This window comes from Artibeus jamaicensis, unplaced genomic scaffold, assembly GCF_021234435.1.
Source record: "Artibeus jamaicensis isolate MK-2021 breed Jamaican fruit bat unplaced genomic scaffold, CSHL_Jam_final scaffold_916, whole genome shotgun sequence".
NCBI lineage: Eukaryota > Metazoa > Chordata > Mammalia > Chiroptera > Phyllostomidae > Artibeus > Artibeus jamaicensis.
In genome coordinates, this window is record NW_026522059.1 from 57,400,362 (window position 1) to 57,424,245 (window position 23,884).

Sequence of the window (23,884 nt, forward strand, 5' to 3'; positions counted from 1 at the left end):
GACACATTTCTCAAGGAATACTTTTTTTTTATTTGTGTGAAAGTCCCTTAAGTCACACTTCAAGAGATGGACAATACCTCTTTGTGTGAATGACAAAAATTTAACCTTGAAAGCAATGGTTGATATTTGTGAGATTCTAAGCAAGAGCTCAGCCATCCTGGAGAAAAATATAGGCTCATGTGCACTGCTTAGGCGTTAAAAGTCCTATTGTCCCCTATACATCAAACAGCAGCTATATGACATATGTTGAAAAGTATAGGCTAACCAGTGCTGTCACTAATTTCTCAAAAGGTGCTGTTATCTTTGAGCTGGACGGCTAACAGAGAATATGTTGTCTAACCTTCTATTAAATTCATAAATCCTTAATACGGTCCCCTTGGGATTTATTCAAGGTACCATGAGTCCTTTCTGAGGCGGTGAGACCCTAGCTGGACAGCTCCAGTTGTTAAACATCTGCAGCTGTGAGTGGTCATGTGCATTTCCTCCCACAGCTCTGGTGTTTCACGCTATTCCTACTCACCTCCTGCCCTTCTATAGTTTTGCCTTTTTAAGTCTACAGTGTTAAGTCTTATTTGCAGCTTTCAGTATTACAAACTGAGCTCTCCTAAAATTAGCTCATTTTAGTTAGAGCTTGCTACTCATCAAAATATAGCAAAACCTGAACTTTGACACATGCTGTCACTGTCTCTGACTGCATCTGGTCACTGTACTTAGATCTCCAGTGACGCTTCTGGTTTCAAACATTTTATTGCTCCCTTAAAGAATTTTATGAAGTTAATCTCACCATAGAATATGCACCTTTCCTCTCCCATTTTTAGATGCACTAATAAAGAGTTAAACAATGTGCATCAGGCCACACATATTGCTGGAGATCCAACTGGGAATATAGCCCAGGAAACTTGGCTCTCAGTCTGGTGTACTTTTAACCACATGACTATCATTTCTGATGAGTGTAAATTCACATAGTAGTCCTCCTGCAGAAACACTAGGAGACCAGCACATCGGCACACTGGACAAGTCAGTGCATTGTTTTAAGTGAATTTCTAAACTGATTAGTGTGTATTTTCCAAGACTTCTGTGAATGGGCTACATTTTTTTGTTACCAGGACACATGGCATTTTGGAGGGTCTTTTTATTACAGATTTCCCTAATATTCACATTCTTGGCTCTTGCCTTCCCGGACACAGATTTTGCTCCAAAGGCATCTTTTTCAGAAGGCACTTCAGACTGTTGGCGGCGGCTGCTGCTGCTGATGTTAAATTCTTCATGGACTCTGTGCTGTGCCCTCCAACATGCTTCCTGAGAAGCTGAGCCACTCTGCTTAAAATTTCAACTATATGCTTCTAAACCCTAAACAGATGTTATCTTGGCTGCTGTCAATTGTCATGGACTTGTCTACTTGCATTACACATGAGGCAGGTAAAAGGCAGGAAATTTGCTACCTCATATTGTAGAAAAGAAAAAAGGGACAGGGAGGATGAACTGACACAGAGAGAGAGAGAGAGAATAAATATAGAAATTAGAGGGATAAAGCCACATGACAGAGAACAACCACATGAGCACCTATTATCCTAATACCATATGCTATAGTTTGGCTAATACTGATTTCCCTGGCAACCCTCTTGAACCATATTTGTGGCCACCCAGATTAACTCTGTGAGCTGATCTTTTGATTTAATATTAGCTTGCTCTTTTCAGCTCCCATGTCATTTACTTTCTTCAAAAAAGTACTCCTTGTTACCCAATCATCTGTATTTTCAAGAACTCACATTCCTTTTTCTTTCCTTTTTTTCTGTATGGGAACTAGGAACTAGAAACTATTAAATGAGGGAAATCAACCACTCACAGAAAAGGTGAAAGCCCAAAGAAAAAGGGGTTTGTCTTTTATGGTTTGTATTTTGTAAGCTGTGGGTGTGACTCAATTTCCTCACCACCCACATAAAAAAGGTTGCCACCCAATCACTGTTTTTTTTTTATCCCAAACCCCTCCCCTTTGATTTTTGGCTAGGAGAGACCCTAAGAAAGACTGCCTTTTCTGGACGTTGCTGACTGTGACATATAAAAGCTGTTAGCTGTTCCTGTAGCCAGCAGCATTCAAACCTTGCAGACTTTTGCTCTCTGAGAGTTTGTAATAAGACACACTCCTCTTACAAGAGTTCATACTACAACCTAGCAAAAGCAAAGAATTTACATTTTTGGAAGAACAAAACATTCATTTTGGCATTGTACAGAGGTAAGCTATTTAGCTCAACAAGTTTATTTTGCATGCACTGATTTTAAAGTAGCTCATTTTTTTTTTTTTTACTTTTAGAAATGTGAATGGGTGATTATGGCTCTTCTGTATGCTTCTATCACTTGGTGTCCATATGTGTCTGAAAGACATTATCAGCACATTGTCTTGTTACCTGTCCTGTGATGCATATTTTACTTTTCGTTTTCAAGATGAATTTTTAATTCCTAAAGATTTTCCTCTGAAAATACATATGCAGTCATGTATTCAGTGGTTCAGGCATTTTGGGCAAAGGGTTTACATTCATTTTAGGGCTAGTACTCATGCTGTTAATTTTCCTTTAGCTCTAGGAAATCCCTTTTAGGAATCTGCCTCATAACACCAAGTAAAATGTAAAGAGATTACTATATGTTATCTCCTAGGCTTGAGTTCAACATGTGTTTGAATTTTTTGGAGAAAATCAAGTGAAAGAATGCTCCCAAATAAGAACTTGTAAACCCATACTCTCTGGCCCATTTTCCTCCCATTCATAGACTCTAATTCTACCTTTCTAATTTAAAGCAAAGTGAACTGGGTGACCTCTCCTCTACCCTCAAAATGACAGCAGTCTCTGCCATCAGCAGCACCCTCCTGCTCTCCCTTCTCTGTGAAGTAAGTGCTGTTGTCTTACTCAATTCCACTGACTCATCCTCGCCAACCAATAATTTCACTGATATTGAAGCAGCTCTGAAAGCACAGCTAGATTCTGCGGACATCCCCAAAACCAGGCGGAAGCGCTACATTTCGCAAAATGACATGATCGCCATTCTTGACTATCATAACCAAGTTCGAGGCAAAGTGTTCCCACCAGCAGCAAACATGGAATATATGGTAAGAGAAATTTTTCTTTAAGTTCTGAGTGAGAAAGCTTCGCTTAAATTGTACATCAGAAGAAATCTAAAGAGTGTTTATATGTTATGAGATGGGGGGGCACTTTTTACATGTTTGAACTCAGAAAAAGTTTTTGTGTGTCTCAAAAACTTAAGCAGTGTTCCATTATAGAATTAAAGGAGCAGGGATGTAGTTATCTTTTGTAAGCTCCATAGCCATTGATGAATCATGTCTTATATAAGAAACATAGGTAAAATGTAAGGTATGTTTGAGTGATCGCACCTAGAATTCATTTTTTTTTTAATCAAATCACATGGAAAATGTTTGGGGGCTTTGTTTAGCTAGCAGTCATTTTATCAGTTAAAACACTTCTTGAAAATCATTTTTTGAATTGTAGGTTTTGTGTGCACAATTTATTCTTTGGGAAGGTGTCTTTTCTTTTTCTTGGACAGACCTCTTCCTGTGCTCATCCACTTGTGTTCTGAGGGAACATGACGACCTTTCCCTCCCAGTGATTTAATGCTTTGTCACTGAGGTAGCAGTGAAGCCAGTGTGCACTTACTTGTGTGCTGTTCCCACTTGCTATGAACATACTCTTTGCTCTCAAAAATAGGCTCTGTGTGTTTAAGTTATTTTACTTAGAATTTTTTAAAAAGTAGGTATTGAAAGGATAGATGTTTTTTAAAGTTCTTTATTTTTGGTTTTGAATTTATGCAAGATCTTGATTTAAATTCCAGCACCTTCCATGGGCACAGCTTGGAGCCTATTTCAGGCAACAAAGACCACCAACATGGTACTTCTGAGATGGGGTGGCGGTGGCAGTACCACTACCAACTTTTCAGAAATGCTGACCTGAAATTTGGGGATTTCTGTCAGATTCTAAATTCATCTATTTTAATTAAATGAGCTTTTTAAGTTTGACTGATTACAGATGTTGGCGTCACAGGAAAAACAAAGAGTAGTCAAATGTAAGAGTGCCATAATTCATAGAAGTGAACAGTAATTTAGACTCTATAAAAATGCATGTTCCTAGGATTTTTAAAGAAAGAGGAAAAGAAGATGTAACCAGTCCTAGTATATAAGGGGTTATATAGTTTCGTGGTTAAGAATATGAGCTCTGGCCCTGGTTGGGTGGTTTCAGTTGGTTGGAGCATTGTCCCGTACACCAAAAGGTTGCAGGTTCGATATCTGGTCAGGGCACACACCTAGGGTGTGGGTTTGATTGCCAGTTGGGGTTCATATGGGAGGCAACTAACTGATGTTTCTCTCTCACATCTCTCCCTCTTTCACTCTCTCTCTCTCTCTCAAATCAATAAAAATACATATCCTCAGTTGAAGATTAAAAAAAAAATAGAACATGAGCTCAGGAATCTAAATGCTTTGGCTGAAACCCCAGTCCTGAAATACAAGTTGAGTGAATTCACTACCTCATTCATTTTCATCATCTCTAAAATGAAAATAAAGGATGTATCTGCCAAACAGAGCTGTTTTGAAGAATGTATGAGTTGAATAGCAGAGCAATTAGAACAGAGCCTACTCAAAAATAGATGCTCAATAAATGTCAGCTTTTCTTGGTTTCTGTGAATGTTTTGTGAAAGGCTCTCAGTGTAAACTATTCAAGATCTAAGAGCAGAGGAAATTACGTGCATTGAAGAGGTCTTTCTAGACTGTGATGTATGTGAAGAGAAATAGATGTTTTCAAAATTGCCATAAATTATAGAATAATATGCATAAGATTCCATGTGAGCTCAGAAAGGTATAATACCCAGACTGCGTGTTTAGGAAGTACTTCCTAGAGGGGATAACATGAGACTAAAGTGAGACTCAAGACAACTGAACTGGCTTTGGAGACAAGCTCTACTGGATTGAAATCCTAACTCTGCTGCTTACTTTGTGGATAATTTACTTAAGGTTCTGAGGCTCCATTTTTTTATCTGTAAAATGGGATTGATAATCTATGTAACAATCCATCAGGATATATTTTAATGATATGGAGGGAAGAATTATTGTCATGAGTTAAGGCATAGATGGGGTACAACACAGTAGAAATGAGGTTGAATAAAGGCACATTTTTCTTGTTATATATTTCCTCACTGATCAAGAATTAACTCATTCCACATGTATTTATTTAATTGCTTCTATGTGCCAAGGACTTGGCTAATTGTTTCCACAAATGGCCTCATTTGATAGCTCACATTTTTCCTATGAGGTTAAGATTGTGATCTTCATTTTACAAATAAAATCACTGAGACCCAGAAAAGTAAGTATATGGATAGGCCAAGGTGGCATGGATCATGACTGATATGGAAGGGATCACCAGAATTAGAATTTAGGTCTGTGTAATTTTGAAGCCCGTGCTTGTACTGGGAGCACTCTTCACTTAGCTCTAGCAAATGTTCTATTGGAGGAAGCCCCCAGGAGTATTAGAGTATCTTTGTTCCCTTCTTTAAATTGACAACTGAAATCCTATAGCATTTATATTCTATTTGTTATCCCTCTCTTACTTGTTTTTCTAATACAAGACCTATTATATATAATTTATTTTGTAAGAACCAAATATAGTGTTGGTGGCATAGTAGAAGCTCCTTAACTCAGTAAAATTAATGAGAAATAGCAGTTAGAACAGTTACGTCCTATAAAGTAACACATGATTATCTCAAATTACCATGTATACCCTGCACATAGTTACTTTGCATAAGTATTTATTAATTTAATATTTATCAAGCACCTATCATACATTGGGCACTATTCTAACACTAGGAAAAATTTATTAATAAAATAGACATTCCTTGGCCATTTGAGATGGAGAATTAGACAGCAAACAAGATAATTAAAGTACATAGTACATTAGAAGATAATAATTATGAAGAAAAATAAAGCAAATTGTGATGAGGTTGCGAAATTTAATACGGTGGTCAGGGAAGAGCTCAGTGAGAGTGTCCTAGAGAGAAGGGAGAAAGTGAGCCACAGTGATCAGCAAGGGGAGCTCATTCCCGACAGAGGGAAGAGCAAGTAAGGGCAAAGGCCTGGAGGCAGGAGGAAATTAATTAGTTCAGTTATAAAAATATGCTTCATGTGGTGAAACTGTAGAACTCCCTGAGTAAATTGACCAATTGAAATAATTCTTTGGTTTCCTCATGAGAGACTCTGAGAAACTCTGAGAGACTCTGAAGGAACTACAATATAAAAGGTAGCTTATAAGCCACAGGACAGATGCTAAGTGACTTTATCTCTAGGCCAGGCGAAAAATACAAATATTAATCAAACTCGGTTACCTTTATAATTTATTCAGCATTGATTTGAATTGTGAACAATTTGAAAATGAGTTCAGTTCATAACTCTACTATGTATCTCAAAAACTTGAGACATTTAGCTCACTATGGTCATCAGCCATGTGTACAAACTATGCCCATTCATGAGTGATATCATTACAGGAGTTCATGGAAGATGCTCTTCAGCTCAGGGCTTTTCCTGATTGCACCAGCCTGATTCATAATCTCCTTCATCCCCAACTCTCCTCTCTGAACCTTTTTTCCCCATGCCATTTCCTCTCTTTTTAATGTCACCTCATTAAAGTCTGCCATTATCTGTAATCCTACCCTTCAAGTTTTAAGCAGAATGTGTGTCCTTTGTTGATATTTCTTATGATCACAACCACATTCGATTTCTCCTTCTTTTGAAGCACCAAAACCTATATATACATTTATTATACTGCTCTCATTAAAATCAAACTAGATTTACAGTTATTTGTATATTTCTTACAAACTTCTTAATTTTAAGCTTCAGAGTATTAAGTCATCTTTGTATTTCTACTTTTAAGTAACAATAATTTTCATATGACAGTCAGCCCTCCATATCCATGGGTTTTCCAACTGTGGATTCAACCAATAGCAGATCAAATACATTCTGAAAACATCTGTCACATTCTTGCTGACATGTACCATGTAGTCAGACCTACAATGTGTAGACTTTTTTCTTTTAATTATTCCTTCAACAATACAGTATAACAACTATTTCCATAACACTTATATTGTAGTAGGTATAATAAGCAATCTAAAGATGATTGAAAATATAAGGAGGATGTTTGTGGGTTATATGCAAATACTAGTCCATTTTATATATGAGCTTTCACAGATTTGGGGTCTTGAACCAATCAAACACAGATAGCAAGGGACAACTGTATTATTTATATTTTAATATAAATTTTCTCATCATTTATAAAAATATTTTATTTCATGTACTCAAAATAAAAGTTTTTTTTATAAATTAAAAAAGTAATAATATAGATAGAGCTTAAAATATGCAAGTCAAACTTTTTTACTCTGGCTTCTGTGCTCCAATTAGTTTACTGACAAATTTCCAGAGCGTCTTGGACACCAGCTGCTTTTCATTCTTCCTAAGGGCAGCTTAAACCATGACTCTAAACCACAAACCACACTAGTTTCTTAGAATAAGAATTATCCCCAAAAGAATGAAATTGCAAGACTCACACATGGAGTAAAATTTGTAGGATATTTTTTGAATCCAAGTCAATTGAATAAGTTCAACTTAAAAAAGTTGAAGTCCCTCCATAAGAATATGAGATCCAAAGATAACAGAAACTGTCTTTAAATTGTAAACAAAACAGTAAAAAAGAAAACAAATAGGGAAAAGTGCACTAAGCATATAACTCAGTATAATACACTGCTGCATAAGATTGATGTAATAAAAGAGGTCCGGATGAATACCATGGAGAAGTCAAAGAAAGAAGTGCTAATCTCTAGTTGGCAAAATCACAAAAGGCTCCTTAGAGGAGGGGCATTTGAGATCTATGCTCAGGAAATGGTAGGGTTGGCTGATATGGTACCTTGTTCATATGACAAGGTATGAACAAAATTGCCAGAAAACATGTAGTACATCAACCATATTTTTTGAGGAGTTTGAGAGAATATTGAGGATTACTTAATACAAAAGCATTAGAGAGTCTGGAGGTTTAGAGCAGAGGTAGAGGTTCATTAAAAAAATGATCCTGGCAATTGATGGAGTTCAGAATGGCAGTGGAAGTGACAGGAGAGGTGGCAACCACAGAGTCAGTGATGCCATTTTATTAGGCACAGATAGGGAAGAGCTGGGCACCTACATCTACACACAGTGACAGGTAAGAACAACTCATTGAAGTGTAGTTCATGAAACAGCAGTCTTCACATCTAGTATAGACTGGTAGAAAGGCAGGTGAGGGGCGGCATAAAGATAAGAATAGATATGAATTGAACAACTGAACACTGAAAATAAAAGGTGTAATGTAATTTCAAGAAGCCAAAATAGCTATACTGATAATATAGCTTATTCCATTAGTTCGGTGCCTGCAAATGTTATTGGCAGAGCTAAAGGAATATGGCTCCCTGTGCTTTCATGGAAAAGAGAAAAATACTAATTACCAAGTCACAGCAGGTAGTAACATAACAGAAAGCATGAGTTAGATGAATGAATGGAGAATAAATTAATACACCTTCGGAAATAGCCAGTAAACTGTTTCCTACAATAATTTATAACTTGGGAATAATAAAAATGCTGATTCATTTATTTGACTTTCCTGTAGAAGAGAATGTAGATAATGTAAACTATGTTTTTCCCTTTGTTCAATAGTTGACTAAACACTTGTGATGTCTATTCTTATTACTTTGAAAAAAAAACATATATTGTCCAAATGGCACATTTCCTCTCATTTGGGAAGGGAGACTCAATTTTCCTGTTGTGAACAGGAGATATTTGATGTGTCTAACCTAAATCTTTTCCATGAATGCTTTTATGACTGCTAGGAAGCCACCTGAGAGCCTTTGCTTGGCAGCAGTGGACTGGGAGAGACTGTTGACAGCGAGGCATTTCCCCAGTGCTTTTGGAACTCTGCATTCTTTTTTTTTATTGTTCAAGTACAGTTTTCTGTCTTTTGCTCCCATCCCAGCCCACCCTCCCCAGTGCTCCCCACCTCCCTCCCATTTCCCCACCACCGCCCTGCCTTAGTTTTTGTCCATGTGTCCTTTATATTTGTTCCTGTGATTCCTTCCCCTTTGCCCCTGAAATTCTCTCCCCTCTCCCCTCTGGTCCCTGTCAGCCTGTTCTCTATTTCAGTGTCTTTGTTTTTTTTTTCTGCTTGCTTGTTTGTTTTGTTGTTTAGCTTCCTGTTAAAGGTGAGATCATATGGTATTTGTCCTTCAATGCCTGGCCTATTTCACTCAGCATAATGCTTTCCAGTTCCATCCATGCTGTTGCAAAGGGTAGTAGCTCCTTCTTTCTTTCTGTTGCATAAAATTCCATTGTGTAAATGTACCATAGTTTTTGATACATTCATTTACTGATAGGCGCTTAGGTTGCTTCCAACTCTTGGCTGTTGTAAATTGTGCTGCTATGAGCATTGGTATGCATAGGTTCTTTTGAATTGGTGTTTCAGGGTTCTTAGGACATACTTTTAACAGTGGAATTGCTGGGTCAAAAGGCATATTCATTTTTAGTTTTCTTAGAAAATGTCATACTGTTTTCCATAATGGTTGTATGAGTCTGCAATCCCACCAACAGTGAACTAAGGTCCCCTTTTCCCCACAACCTCTCCAACATTTGTTGTTTATTGCTTTGTTTATGATGGCCATTCTGACCAGTGTAAAGTGGTATCTCATTGTGGTTTTAATTTGCATCTCTCTGATAGCTAGTGATATTGAGCATCTTTTCATGTGTCTCTGGATCCTCTGTATGTCCTCCTTGGAGAAGTGTCTATTCAAGTCCTTTGCCCATTTTTTAATTGGGTTGCTTGCATTCTTGTTCTAGATGGAGAACTTTTCAAGGGTCTTTACTACAAATGGAGACTGGGCATGTTTTATAGGAACATGCCTTTCTTTTATGGTGGACATTGCTCAATATCACTTAGTGTTGTATACAAATGCTTAGCCCTCCATGTATGGAGCCTGCTAAATGAAGGTGAAGAGAATTTTGTTTGAGACCATTTTTTCCTACAGGCTCCAAGAAGTGCAAATGTAAGCATATAGACAGGATGTGATTCAGAATGTTACCATTAGATGGAATACAGGAAAGCTGTGACTCTCACAGAAGCCACATACACAGTGACTATATTTCCCAATATTCAACACTTTAAAAAATTTTTTAAATTTTAATTTTTTGGTAGCGAATGATATTTGACCAAATACAACAGGGATGGAAAAGAATTATATTGTAATCCTGCTGAGTATTGGTAGAATATAGCATCGTAATCTATTCTAGAGAGAACACGGTAAATACCCATGGAACAACTGAATGAAGCCTTTTAAATTCTGGGCATCTGTGTAAAGAGCATGTGGCTATGGCACCCTGGTGGGCAAGAGTCCTTCGGTATTCAATCACTCATCCCGTGATATATATTAAGGTACCTGGCACTTTGATGAGAGGAATGAATGGGGAACTAAGAGACACCCTTTCTTAGGAGCACTGTGAACAGACAAGTAAGTGGGCAAAGCAGTGAGTTGGTGCTGTGGGGTCATATGGGGTATATCTAGGCCAAACTTGAACTTGGGATATAGCGGCTGGAAAGGCCTCTAGAAGACAATAATTTCAAATACTAAAAAAGGGGAAAAAAAATTAAACAGGAAAGAGCTAAAGAAGGAGAGAACACATTGTAAGTATGAGAGTGTGTTCCAAGAAGGTAGGTTCATGCTACATTGAAGGCAAGAATAAAAATTCAATGTGGCTTGGATGAAGTGTATTAAAAAAAAAGTGATGTTTGGTGAGGCTAGAGAAGGCATGCAGAAACCTGTGTGGGATTTATTCCAAGATTGAAGCTGTATCATTAATTGAAAGTTTTAAGCAGAAATATGTAGTTGATTTACATTTTAGAAAGGTCACTCTGGCTCCAGGATGAGGAAGGGCTTAGAGAGCGGCAGTAGTATAGGCAGCAAACACAGTCCAGAGGTGTCCATCTGGGTGAGCGATGATTGAAGCCTCAGCGAAGTTTGTTACAGGGATGTGACAAAGTAAATTTAAGCATCAGATCAATAGGAGGAAGTGATTTATATGATAGAACAGTGAAGGAGGCTGCCTTCATTTTTGACTAGGACAATTGGGTTTCTCTCATTTGAGGAACACAAAGTAAAGAGTGGGTGTCAGACAGTTTTTAAGTGGTTGCAGGTGTATCATCCAGGTACATACCTACAGAGGTGGAAAGAAGTAGCTATGGTAATTTTTCAATGAGCCTGCCACGAGAATTTTTAAAACATGCAATACTTGACTAGTCAGGGGCACTGACCTCTTTTCTCTTACATTTTTAAATAAAAAATGGCAACAGGCAACAGAACAATAGCTGTCCGGTGTGAATTAATCAAAATCATATCTATTTTTGTCATATCAGCAAAAAATATGACATATTTTTGGTGTGCTGCAGGATTTTAGAAATTAGTTTATGTGTGCCACGAGATAAAAAAAGGTTGAAAATCATTGTTCTTATACAAATAATTTTGGATGAGCATATGCTTTGATTATCAAAATGGACCACTTGCATATGGGGTAGAGGGTATAATGGAGACAGCATGGACAGATGATTGCATGTATGGGACTCAAGTCAAGAATTTTTACAAGGAAGCTTCATCTGTTATTTTAGAATAAGTGTTGAAACTTAAATCAACATGAATTCAAATCTGTTTCAGGGACCTAAATAATACCGGGCCTATGGAGTCTTTTGACATATTAAGAATAAGGTTTTTCTTGAAATTAATCAAAAGATTTCTGGAAAATAGAAGCTAACTGGTGTGACTGGTCTGGTATCCTGAGTTTAGCATATCTGAAAACCATTTAATAGTCATTTGGTGGCCATTAAATAGTTTTGAACTTGAAATATTTAGTTATCTATAAGAATTTATGAAGAATGATAGGGGGGCAAGGTGAAGAAAGAATAACAGCTCAAACTGGCCAAGAAAGCAATGTTTGGCAGAAAATATATCCTAGAGTGAGGTTTGGAGAAATGGGGTTCCAGTGTTTCCAGTCTATGCTACCCATCTTGTCTAAAATCAGGTATCAAGCATTTTCTTTGACATGGACTTGAAAGAATGCCTAACAAGTTGTGTTTTCAGACAAAATTGTTCATGACTTAAAATTTTACACAACACAATTCAAACTGAAACAATCCAGAAATGTTACTTAAGAACACATATATTCTCCTCTTAAGAAGTACATCAAATTCATATTTCATGATTTCATTAAATAGAAACGTTCTACCAAATTTGTATCTCTGCATACCAGGGAGTTGATGTTTGCAGTAGAGAGAAGGTAGGTGGAAAGGCATTTGGATTCTTCTGACCCAGTGGACAATGGCAAGGTAGGGGATTTGCATTGTATCAGAGGAGAGTTTAACAATCAATAGTTTAACAGTCAAGACCAACTCTTATATTATTGTAACACCAAGTTTATTTAAAAAATTAACCACATGTGAGAATATCCTGACTCATAAGTCTCCTATTAAATGATCGCTGATGAGTATTACATTTCCCCAGAGAAGAGGACTTTTGTTAGTATCCACCAAAAAAAAGGTCTTAAGATTTAGAAATAAAACATGTAAAAGAGAAATTTAAGTTGGAGAATTCATAAATTTTAAAATTTCTAAAATGTTTTCTAGATTTTAATCTTCCCACTGATGTTATTTTTCCTTGGAAGAAAGCTCCTCATTATCTATACACAATTCTGCTTCTGATTATTTAGTTGCTTTAGGGTTTTCCTGTTTTCACTTTATCTGATTGCAGGCTTAGTTGAGATTAAAGCTTGCTGTTTTTTAAACTTCAGGTTGTCAGATAACAAGATTAAAGGGTATCTTACTGCTTCTCACTTTGCTGGTTTACTGACATCATCCAGGGCCTGAATCCCCAGTACTGATAATATCCACCTTTACCTACACCCTTGTATACATGTATGCATGTATACTAGAGCTGGGCTCAGTGATCTCAGTCACTGACCTAACCTTCATATCAGTCTTGAGAGATGGTGACAATTTTCCTCGTTGAGAGACAGGAAGCTTGAAACTTGCAGAGCATAAATAAGTTGGCCAAGGTCACAGAGCAAGTAAATCAAACTGGTGAGAACACAGTTCTATCTGACCACAAAATCCACAAAACCCACACTTGGAAAGACCACAATACACACCCCCTTCATGCATTCATCTCCTGCTCTAGGGAATTTCCCTACATGCATTTCATCTAAGGACATCACTGAGTATTAGAAGGTATTTCTTCATGGGGAATCACACATTGCTTCCTGTGCTCTTTCCTGGACACTATGAGGGAAATTTCTGCATTATAATAGTGCTTTTGAAGGCTGTGAGCACCTGTGTCAGGCTGGCCCCGTCACCTCACTCTTAGCCTCCTGGGTGTGGCCTACCAGGAAAGATCGCACAAAGAGATTGGCTTTCTTAAAATTCTAGGAATGACAAGAGTTGTGTTATTAAGGAAATGGAGAATTGAGGTACTGCATCACCACTACTTGTGGGAAGCAGAGTGGCTCTGGTTGAAGATGACCTTTTACCTGGTTGTCATCCCTGCTTGGATTTCAACATGTGTGTTATTCTAATAGTGAGGTGCCTGGAATCGATGTAGCCTGTCCAGTGTGGAGTAGTGATGAGCAATTTTTATCCATTTGTTCTGCTTCTGTGGATGCAGCCAAAAGTGAGGTTGGCAGATTTGATGACCAAAGTCTCCTGCTGATCCATATCACAGTCTCATGAACTAAGTCACATGTAGGTCAAATGTGTGTTTTAAATATAGGTTTGATGTTCTAATGGAAAGAGAGAGCCTTACTTAAAATTTTTAAATCTTGTTTTCAAGTTTTTAGATGTTCAGGATGTATATAGTTCTTCCACATATTTTGATACCTCAGTTAATAAAGCCATTTAGAGTTCCCATGACTTCTAAATAGGCCCTATGAACACCATATGTTATCTCTGTATTCATAACCACATAGCCACAGACTACATGTTCCCTTCACTGGAATTATCATCCTCAGAATGAGTGATGTTAGCTTATTTGTACAGCAGCATACGGTACTATTTCTCTACCCCTTTCACCCATAATTCTTTCATTTATACCATAGCAAACATCCTCACAGAGTTTGGTACCCAGTGTCTGTGACAGTAAGATACTTTACTGATGAGATGTTATTTTAATTTTTATTAAACTTTGAATCAATAACAGACCAGAACTGAAAGAAAGGACACTAATGTAAGTGCTTATAAAGTGAAAATGAACAGATGTTAACTACCAGAAATGCCCCTTCCTTCCAAAGACCCTCATGCGGTGCGTGAGTGTGGGGGAGAAGAGTGGTGAATACGGGTGTGAGAGGAGAGAGGGGGGCCAGAGTTCTCTGTGATCATAATGACACGGCACCAAATAAGGCTTTGGATAACTTAATTAGAAGAGCACTTGCTTTGCAAGTAAGTACATATTCAATGTCCCCAGTTATGAAACTTTGATTCAGTACCAGGCTAGGCATCTCTTCTCAAAAGTTACCCTGGAGATCCTGGAGCAATTTACTCAGTTAAAACTCTAAAATGTGCTTTAAGAACTGTCTTAGGTCATGGTTCAGAACACAAAACTGAGCTGAAGAAAGTATTGTGTGGCTCAAATATCCACTTATTTATTAGGAGACCATATACTGAAACAATTACTAGGCTGAGTCAAAAAATTATTTCAGTGATAATTTCTATATTATCACAAAATTTCACTGAAGATGCACTCTGCACCTGTTTCCAAAAAACATCATGTAGGCACTATAGGTGATTTACCAATGTCTGAAACATGGAACAATGCTTACATGGGAATATACTATATTTTGCTATGTACAATGTGCACTTTTTTGCCCGATTTTGAGGGAAAAGTAAGGATGCGCATTATACATGTGTATGCATTAATGATTACATGCCATGGGAATAATAACCCGGTGTATAATGTACACAAAAACATGGGTGTGAATTATACATGGCAAAATACGATTTGATTGATTAAGGACAGTTCAAAAGATAGAAACTTTAGGTAGCAGATAATTTTTTTGGAGCTTCTTTATATAATGCATCACATACATTATACAGGAGTGGGCAAAATTAGGTTTATAGTATGTGAAACAGAGTTTATTCTTTTAGTATTTATTTTTATTACAACTGGAAACCTACCATTGCCCACTCCTATATATGCATAATGTATTATATATATTTAAATAATTTATTATAATTTGCAATTATTTACATATTTTTTTGGTAGTATTGTTGTTGACTGTCTCTTCCCTAAACTGTGAGGGAGAGTTTATGTTAGTCTTGCTGACAGTTGAATGCACAATACCTAGTGTCTCCCAAAAAGTATTTATTTACTTGCTACCTAGATGAAGGAATTACCTAAGATCTTATTATTAATGTGGAAACTTCTGTTTCTTGGATTTTCTAGTTTTAAGGTCAAAGTAGCCATCCCTGGGTGGTAAGTTATTCTAAGGAAGTTTCAGGTAAATGTGGTTTCAGGGTCACTATTTCCTGCCACCATCCTGGAAATGAAAAAGAAAGATAACACTTCTGTGTAGGTGTAATGGTGATAATGGTACCCTACATCAGAGGTCATAAAGTGTAGGCCCATCAATCACTCTAATTAATCGGTATGTTTAATTTGCTCTGCATAATATTGAACTGTACAAATTTTTACATATTTTAAAGTTAATGTCTACATGTAAAAGTTGATATATTTCATATATATATCAGGATTTCTAGATTATCCTGAAAATGGTAAGGTTTAGAGACATTGAGTCGACTTCCTACTTGTCAACAATTTCCTAGAGAGGAGTAGCCTCTTTGGTGAGGCAAATTTGCTTGTTTCTGAGAGTCTGTCTCTCTCTCTCTCTCTACATCCCTCCTTCTTTTTCTCCATATAACTGTCCAGAGGTCAAGCAGCAGGTTCACTTTGTCATTTTATACCCGATACTACTTCAGTCGTCTTTATTACTAAACCATGCCCCCAGGCAATAATTTAGTTTCATTATATTTAAATAAAGTTTGGGCATTTTCAAAGCATTTGGCTGGAGTACAGTTTCATACCGAGCCATGAATATATTTAAATCACTGAACATTTTTCATTGTTTCCTAGTTACCAATTTTATTTGAATATTATCTCAAATTTTGAATTTTTTTTGGCTTTTATCCATGCCTTCATTTATTCATACATATGAAGCATGCCCTCAGTTAGAAATCCGTTTGAGTACTCCAGATAATAAAGGATGTTGTTGTGGCAGTGGTGGTGATAATCAGTGTTCATATTCTGTATACACAGTATTTTGAAGGTAGGATCAATGAGACTTGCTGGTGGAGCAGATAAAAATTATTCAACAAAAATGACCACTAGATTTTTAGCCTGAGCAACTACAATAGCAGCTTGTAAACTTCTTCCATAAAGGGTCAGATAATGCACATGTTCAGCTGTACAGGCCTTATAGTTTATGTTGCAGCTACTTAACTCACCTTTTATAGCATGGAAACAGCCACAGATAATGTATGAATAGTCAATGGGACAGATTGGTGACCTTGAACTAGAAGATGGGCAATGCCATTCTCTGATAGAAGGAAGACTGCAGGATCAGCATGTTATGTGTGGGGAGCAGGGTGGAGTCATGAATATCTGGAGCTCAACTTTGAATAAATTAGGTAGAGGTTTAAAGTAGCTAGCTGGGAAACTTAGTTTGGAATTCAACTGAGAGATTTAGAGATATAATTCAGAGCAATAATACCGCCAACATATAAATGGTATGCTAATCCATGAGACTGGATGAGAATATGTAGGCAGTGCATACATACAGATGAAACAGAAAAGAAAAAGGGAGAGAAGGAGGTGGACATGACCTGAGCCACAGGAACGCTCCAGCATGTAGAGGTTGGAAAGTGAAGAGGAATCAGCAAACATATGCAATCAGCAACCAGCAATCAAGGCAAATATGGGATCATGATACCAAGGAACTGGGGTGTGTCCAGGAGGATAAAGTGGCCAGGTATGCCTAAGCTGCTGATATACCAAGGAAGTTGATGAGCAGAAAGTGGCCTGGGACACACAGCTAGGTAGACTAGAGATGGGGTGGGGAACCTGCCTGGAGTCTCAAAAGAGAATGGAAGAAGGAAAACTGGAAATTCTTTTGTTTAAGACAACTTTCAAGGGATTTTATTGTTATAGGAAGGAAAAGAATGATGCTATAATTGAAAGATGAAAAGGAGTCAAGAAAGGGCTTACCCTCACCCTGTTTTTTAACTGCATGCTGTTGGCAATGATCTCCACCCAAAAAAAAAGTACACTTTATATCATCTCTTTACAGAAATTTATCTTTCTCACCTACATGCAAGGTGGTACTCATTTTACTGGGAAGTCTACTTTATCTTCTTTTAAACATTTAAGAAATGCTTAGGAGCTTAGTCTGATATTTTGTAACAGCAATTTTCAATCTGTTTCATCTCAGCTCACACATAAACTAATTACTAAAATTCTGTGGCACACCAAAAATATATACTATAATTTTTTGCTGATCTGATAAAAATAGGAATAATTTTGATTCATTCATACTGGATGGCTATTATTGTCTTGACTATTGTCATTTTTTTATTTGACAATCTAAGGGAAAAGAGGTCAGTGTCCCTGACTAAATAGTCTGGGTTGCATGTTTTAAAAATTCTGTGGTATATTGGTAGAAAATTGTTGTTTCAGGGTATAATGTAGTCCCATATTTTATAGTTACTTTTGTGGCTTGAGGGAATTACTTTTAACTCTCTACTCTTCTTATGAAGTAGAATCAGTTCAAAACTCACTTAATTAATCAATACCAGAAACCTCCTTTTCTCCACTTGTGCACTACCTCACCCCACCTGACCCCAGGCCTCTACAGCCTTCCTTCCCAACGCTCGTTTCTGCCCTCCCATTGGGGTAACACTGGCGCTTGTATATTCAGCTCTGAGTTTTATTTATTGGCATTTCACATGCATTTCTATCTAATGGGACTAAACCCACCAATTTCAAAACAGAACCACAATCATGACCATGATTTAAAGCTGTTTTAAAGTGTTTTAAAAGCTTTTGGCTACACTCAGGGGAAATAATTTTGTCATCACTTAATTTCTTTTTAATGGTTCTTTCTCACTTCTGTAAGTCAACACTTCATTCTCAATCTGACTAACCCAGAATAAGATCAAAAGTCCTAACTTAATTATTTTTAAAGAACTCTAAAACTTGTCTATCTAAATTGACTTTAGTTTTAATCTTAATATATAAGAAATGACCACATAAATGTCTAAGAAAATAAATGTCTATTGCACATGCCTTACTGCCATACTGTCTCCAATGCCATTGCTATCATAACTAGTTTAGAAATACATCTCCAAAAACCCCAAGTGCCATATCTTTATTTAATATTTTATGTCTTTGAAGATGGATTCCAAGTGCATAATAGATTTTTCAAGAGGTGACATTCGTTTTTATTTTCAGTTTATTATTATTATTTTAATCCTCACCCAAGGATATGTTTATTGATTTTAGAGAGGGAAAGAGAGGAGACAGAGCGGGGGAGAGAGAGAGAGAGTTACAGAGACAGACAGAGATTGATCAGTGCCTCCTGTATGTGCCCTGACAGGGGATGGAGCCCCAAACATTTTGGTGCATGGGAGGACTCTCCTATCATCTGAGCCAAACTGGCCAGGTTTAAAATTAATTTTTCAAATACTTCTACATTTATTTTTCATGTTTGATATTAAAAGATGTTACCTACTTTAAGAAAAGCAGTATGTCACCTCAAACAATGTTGGGAATATACCCAAGTAATTTTAGGTTGCAGTCCAGTTAGGCTGAATTTATTGTTGCCCAGAGACATTTACAGGGATATAAGAAGGGAGGTTCAGATGTCAGTGTGCTCCCTCAATCTGGCTGCCACTCTGTTGTGGATACCAAAACTTACAGAAATAGCCGATAAAATAACCTCATATCTGGCTGGAGCATATGGTCCTCTAATTCTCTGTCTCCTTATGAAAGTCCACAACCATCTCCCAAGCTGCAACAGTCTTTGAATCAATGTTGTATTTCTTTGGCTTACACTGTAAAGATCTGTGAATTTGATGAGAATCTGCATTTTTTGCCTTACCTCCCCTATCTCTTGGAGTCACAAATGTCTTAGATAGTTAATGAAATCAGTTTGATTTCTAGACATCTCTCATGACTTAAAACAACTATGTGGGTGCCAAAAGACAAAGTGTTGAATCTATCATCAGAATAGATTATGGTGAACATTTGAGTCCAGAGCTAAATTAATCAGTTTATGAGCTGACCAACTAAATGAAACAACAACAAATGGAAGAAACCATTTGGGTCAATAGGGCACAACTTACAAGCGTATCCATGCTCGGACATTGCCTTAGCTATCTTTAGTTTGTGACTTATCTAATGTAATCATATTTAACTTCTAGTGGATCCAGGAAATGTTTTATTTTGTACCCGTGCATATTCTTAATTTTTGCCTCATTTTTAAGAGGCAAGACCAGATTTTAAATGTTTACAACCAAATTATCTTTGAAACTATCTTATCTATTTAGAGAAAATACAGGATGTTGAATCTGGTTGAATAAAAGCTAAGTAAGTATCAAGTGTTCAGTTTTTCCAACAACAGATAATAAAATGTTGCATATTCATTAGGCATTCATAGAAGATCAAATAAGTACATGTGTGTCCTTCTTTGTTTTGTTATCGTATTTGTAGCGAATAATATTAGAGTCATTTCAAATAAATGTCACAGATATTCAGAGAAATTAAGCAGATGCATATCAAGCATCTATAAATATATATATTAACTCACCTAAAACAAAAGCAAACTAAAAGGACAGCTAGATCAGGAGTGGAAACATAGAAATGAAGATCTCAAGGAGGGTTAGCAACAGCAGAGTGGGAGGAGAAGAAGGGTGGAGAAGGTACAGAAAATAAGTAGCATAGACAGTAGATAGAAAATAGATGGGGGCAAGAGTAGTATGAGAAATATAGAATCTAAAGGACTTGAGACACATGGTCATAAACTAAAGGGGGGTAATGGGGACAGGGAGGTAGGGTGGAGGGGAATGAAGGGGGGGACTAGAACAACTGTAATGGCATAATCAATAAAAAATTAATTAAAAAAACTTAAATGTTTAGCAATTTACATCTTAAATATCCTTGAACTTTTATAAGCTGTTAAAATTCTTTCACATGGTTACACTGGCAACACTTATTGTAATAATATAGAGCTTCTGACTGGAGAGAATAGGTCTATTTTACCACTCCCTACAGCCCGCCATATTTTTGTTGAAATTTCCTATTATTATTAAATAAATAAAGTAATCATTGCTTACTATTTTCAAACCTCAAAGATCTCTCATCATATTAATACATTTAAATACTACTGGAGATTAAGGGAATAAATAATTTATCCATCTTCTCACAGGTTACGTCTTCATTGGTTACAACTAGCCAATGAAAAAATACAGAGGGAGCCAATGCAGTTCTCAATTTTACCAATAGATGTGATTAATCTAGGTCCCAAATTTCAGCACTCCCTGCTTTGTGCAGGATGGGTATGAGTCCTGCCTGGGGACCAAGAGACAAGAATGGGTACAGGACCTTCTGACTTACCTGTATTTGGCATCAAAGGGACAGTCAATCATGTCTTTCACAGGGAGGCAGAGTGACCACTCTTTGTGTGGGACCTGGCCAGTGCCCACCAGGGTTTCCAGCACCTTCCTTCAAGGACATGGACCCAGGCAAGTTCTCTAAAAGTAAACATCACAGAAAGTGGTTATTCCTCCTCCCCGACAACTGTCCTCTCCAAAATTTTAATTGTGCACAGAGAAACACCTAAATAATGTAGGTATCAGTAGTAAGATGTTTTCTTCCTCTCCAAATCCCTTAATCACAGTTAACAAAGAATTCTCATGTAAGGTATTTTCCAGGCATAAACTTTTGGTTTACCTTTTTAACATATACAATATTTTGTTCTTAAATATATGAATGAGTATAAAGATAGGATTATACATGTTAAATTACTTCTCAAATTCTTAACTGCCTTAAATATTTGTAAAAATTTGAAAAGAAGTTTTATTCTCTTTGTGGTATGGAAAGGGCTAGAACTGAAGATGTCATAGTCCACAAGAACACAGATTTTCTTGGCTCTGTACTGTGGCTACTCAAGTCCATTAAATCATGAGAAGTTGAAGATGAAAGGTACCCTAGAGATGACCTCACCCCATCTTATTTTACAGACAAGTTAACTGGTGGAAAGACTAGCTGACATGGTCTCAGTCACAGATGATCTTAGCCATAGAAGCAGGGTTAGGACAGAAGATTTTTTATTATTAGGTCAGTGTTATTTGTTCCATGCTGTGTTCATATTTTAGGTCAAGATTCTCATTAAGTGTTTTTAGCTGTTACTGGTCTGAGTGCACACTGTATTTCAATATGTAAATAATACTTAGATGCATTTTTTTTCAAGTGACTACAATTAGTTCAGCACTGTCTAGGGGACAAAAAGGGTTGATGCAATTACATCTGGAATTGCTTTTAATTTTGTTATTTTGTATTTCAATGAACTGTAGCCCATATGTCATCAATCCATATTTTATTCAAAACATCACAAGAATAATTAATAGATAAATTCACTAACGGCCAAGCAAATGCTTTTAAAAGTTAATTTCAGTCCTAAGATTCTATGTTCATTATAAATTTATTTTTTATTGTTAATATACTTTACCCCTTTTTACAAACAAAACAAAGAAGAAGTTTGAAGTAATAATTCATAAAATTTCTGTCAAATAATTATTTTACTAAGCTAAGTAATTATGAAAAATGTAGTCCAATTTTTTTCATAATTGTAAAATGGCATGATATTAAGTCAGAGAAAAAACAAATACATAAACACCAGCTCATAAGATACTATAAAATAAGTTTTATCCATTTTCGATACTGCATTTAACACTGAACATTGATTATTTATTTACTAAAATGGTATTTTGTGATATTTCACCACATTTAATTTAATCCCCAAAATGAGTGAATATAGTCTGGTTAACTAAAAGTGTTTCTTGATACAGCTCCTTGAGTAATTTTAGTTTGTATGTGGCCAAAGGAGATGTGCCACTGTCGCCTCAGAATTACTCTAAATCTTTTCCAAATAATTCTGTTTTTATATAAACTTTGTGAGTTTATTTCAATGGAATTCTAGATCAATGTATGTGAAATGGTCTTGTTTTTCTAATTTAAAACAACTTCTGAGTAACTTACAAATCTTGGAGGGTGGCTGCTATGGCCCTCTGGGATGAAAATGGCTCTTGAAGAATTTATCTGCTATTTTATTTTTTTCCTACTTTATTTCAAAGTTACTAAATTAATTTCCTTTCAGTTAAATACATTGTTATATTAAACAAATCTATGTCTCCCATTATTTTGGAGGAAAACTATACCTTTCCATAGGCCAAGCAGTCCTATGAGTTTGCTTGAAAGCTTGTAACATAGTGTGAACTAACGGCTATCAATGCTGAGTCTTGCTTAGCTCCCCACATCTGGTGGAAGAGAAAATCACCAAAAAGATGATAAGGAAGATTATGAAAGTAGGGAAACCAGGATTAATATAAGGACATCCATGTGCCCTCATATACAGAGTTTCATGTGAATTTGAGTAATTACAAAACGGTTACTTCTTTTTTCTTTATTACATTATTTTATTGTATTTTATTCATTACCATTTATCCCCTATACTATCTTCCATCTCCACCCATCCCTGCCTCCTGCAATCATCACACTGTTGTTTCCTTTTTCATAAAGGGTTTTACCTTCTAAAATATATTAGTATGCAAAACTTCAGGAGGTCCAAGGAGGCAGAGAAGTAAGTGGAAGCTGCACAAACCTCCTCCCAAGACCAATTTGGAGTTACAACTAAATTGTAGAGAAATCATCCTAAAAAACCAACTGAACACTGCCTGGAGAGAAGCCTTATAACCATGGACAGACAGAAGAAACCATAGTGGGGCTGGTAGGGAGTGTGGAGGAGGTACAAGTGGGCTGGCTGGGTTCCCATGGAAGGCAGATGAAATTCCAAATGGATATTTAAGTGGCCGGGAGATTGACCCTGAGAAGTGTGGGGTCTAAACACCAAGCTGGGCTCCAAGTCTCTAGCACCAGATCCTTAAAGGAACCCAGAAAACATCCAGCTATGAAAAATAGAAGGGTCTCTGTTTTCCAGAGAAAGGTGGCTGGAGACTCAGAGAACCTCTTAAAGGGCCAAGGCACAAAACTTTGTTCGCAGCCACTTATCCTGGCATCCAGCAGAGGGAGGACAGAGTGGATTAGAGACACTTGAAGAGTCTGGGGTGGGTGGTTCTGGGACAGAACTGAAGGAAGAGCTGCCAGGATCCCTGTACTGAGTCGTTCCCTATACTGCAGAAGCAATCTTTCTCATGCAGCACTTCTCTCTAAATGCCTCAGCCCAAGCAGAAGCAATAGCCCATAGGAATTACTCTGCTCCACCCTGTGGAATTTAAGTTGGGCTGCTGATTACAGTTTAAGGTTATATAATTGATTATCTTAGCAATTAAGGTAGATATCTGGAAGCACTAAGACACTTTAGCTGACCCTCCCCAAGGCCTGGTGCTGATAAAAACCAGACTTGGAGCACAGCCTGGTTCTTTCTGCACACAGGCCCAGCAGGGGGGAGCCAAACAATGTGGATTAGTGATTACTCCAAACAGGTTGAGCAGGGCAAGTCACA

General features: G+C 36.9%; 1 protein-coding gene across 1 annotated transcript in view; it reads left to right on the top strand.

Moving 5' to 3' along the window:
- Positions 1-2,090: 2,090 nt before the first annotated feature.
- PI15 (peptidase inhibitor 15) overlaps positions 2,091-23,884 on the top strand; it is a 34,114-nt gene continuing 12,320 nt past the window's right edge. Inside the window, exons 1-2 of the mRNA XM_037138504.2 lie at positions 2,091-2,233; positions 2,792-3,100. Coding sequence (XP_036994399.1) covers positions 2,828-3,100 — 273 coding nt within the window. The 5' untranslated portion in view covers positions 2,091-2,233; positions 2,792-2,827. The remainder of the gene's footprint in view (positions 2,234-2,791; positions 3,101-23,884) is intronic.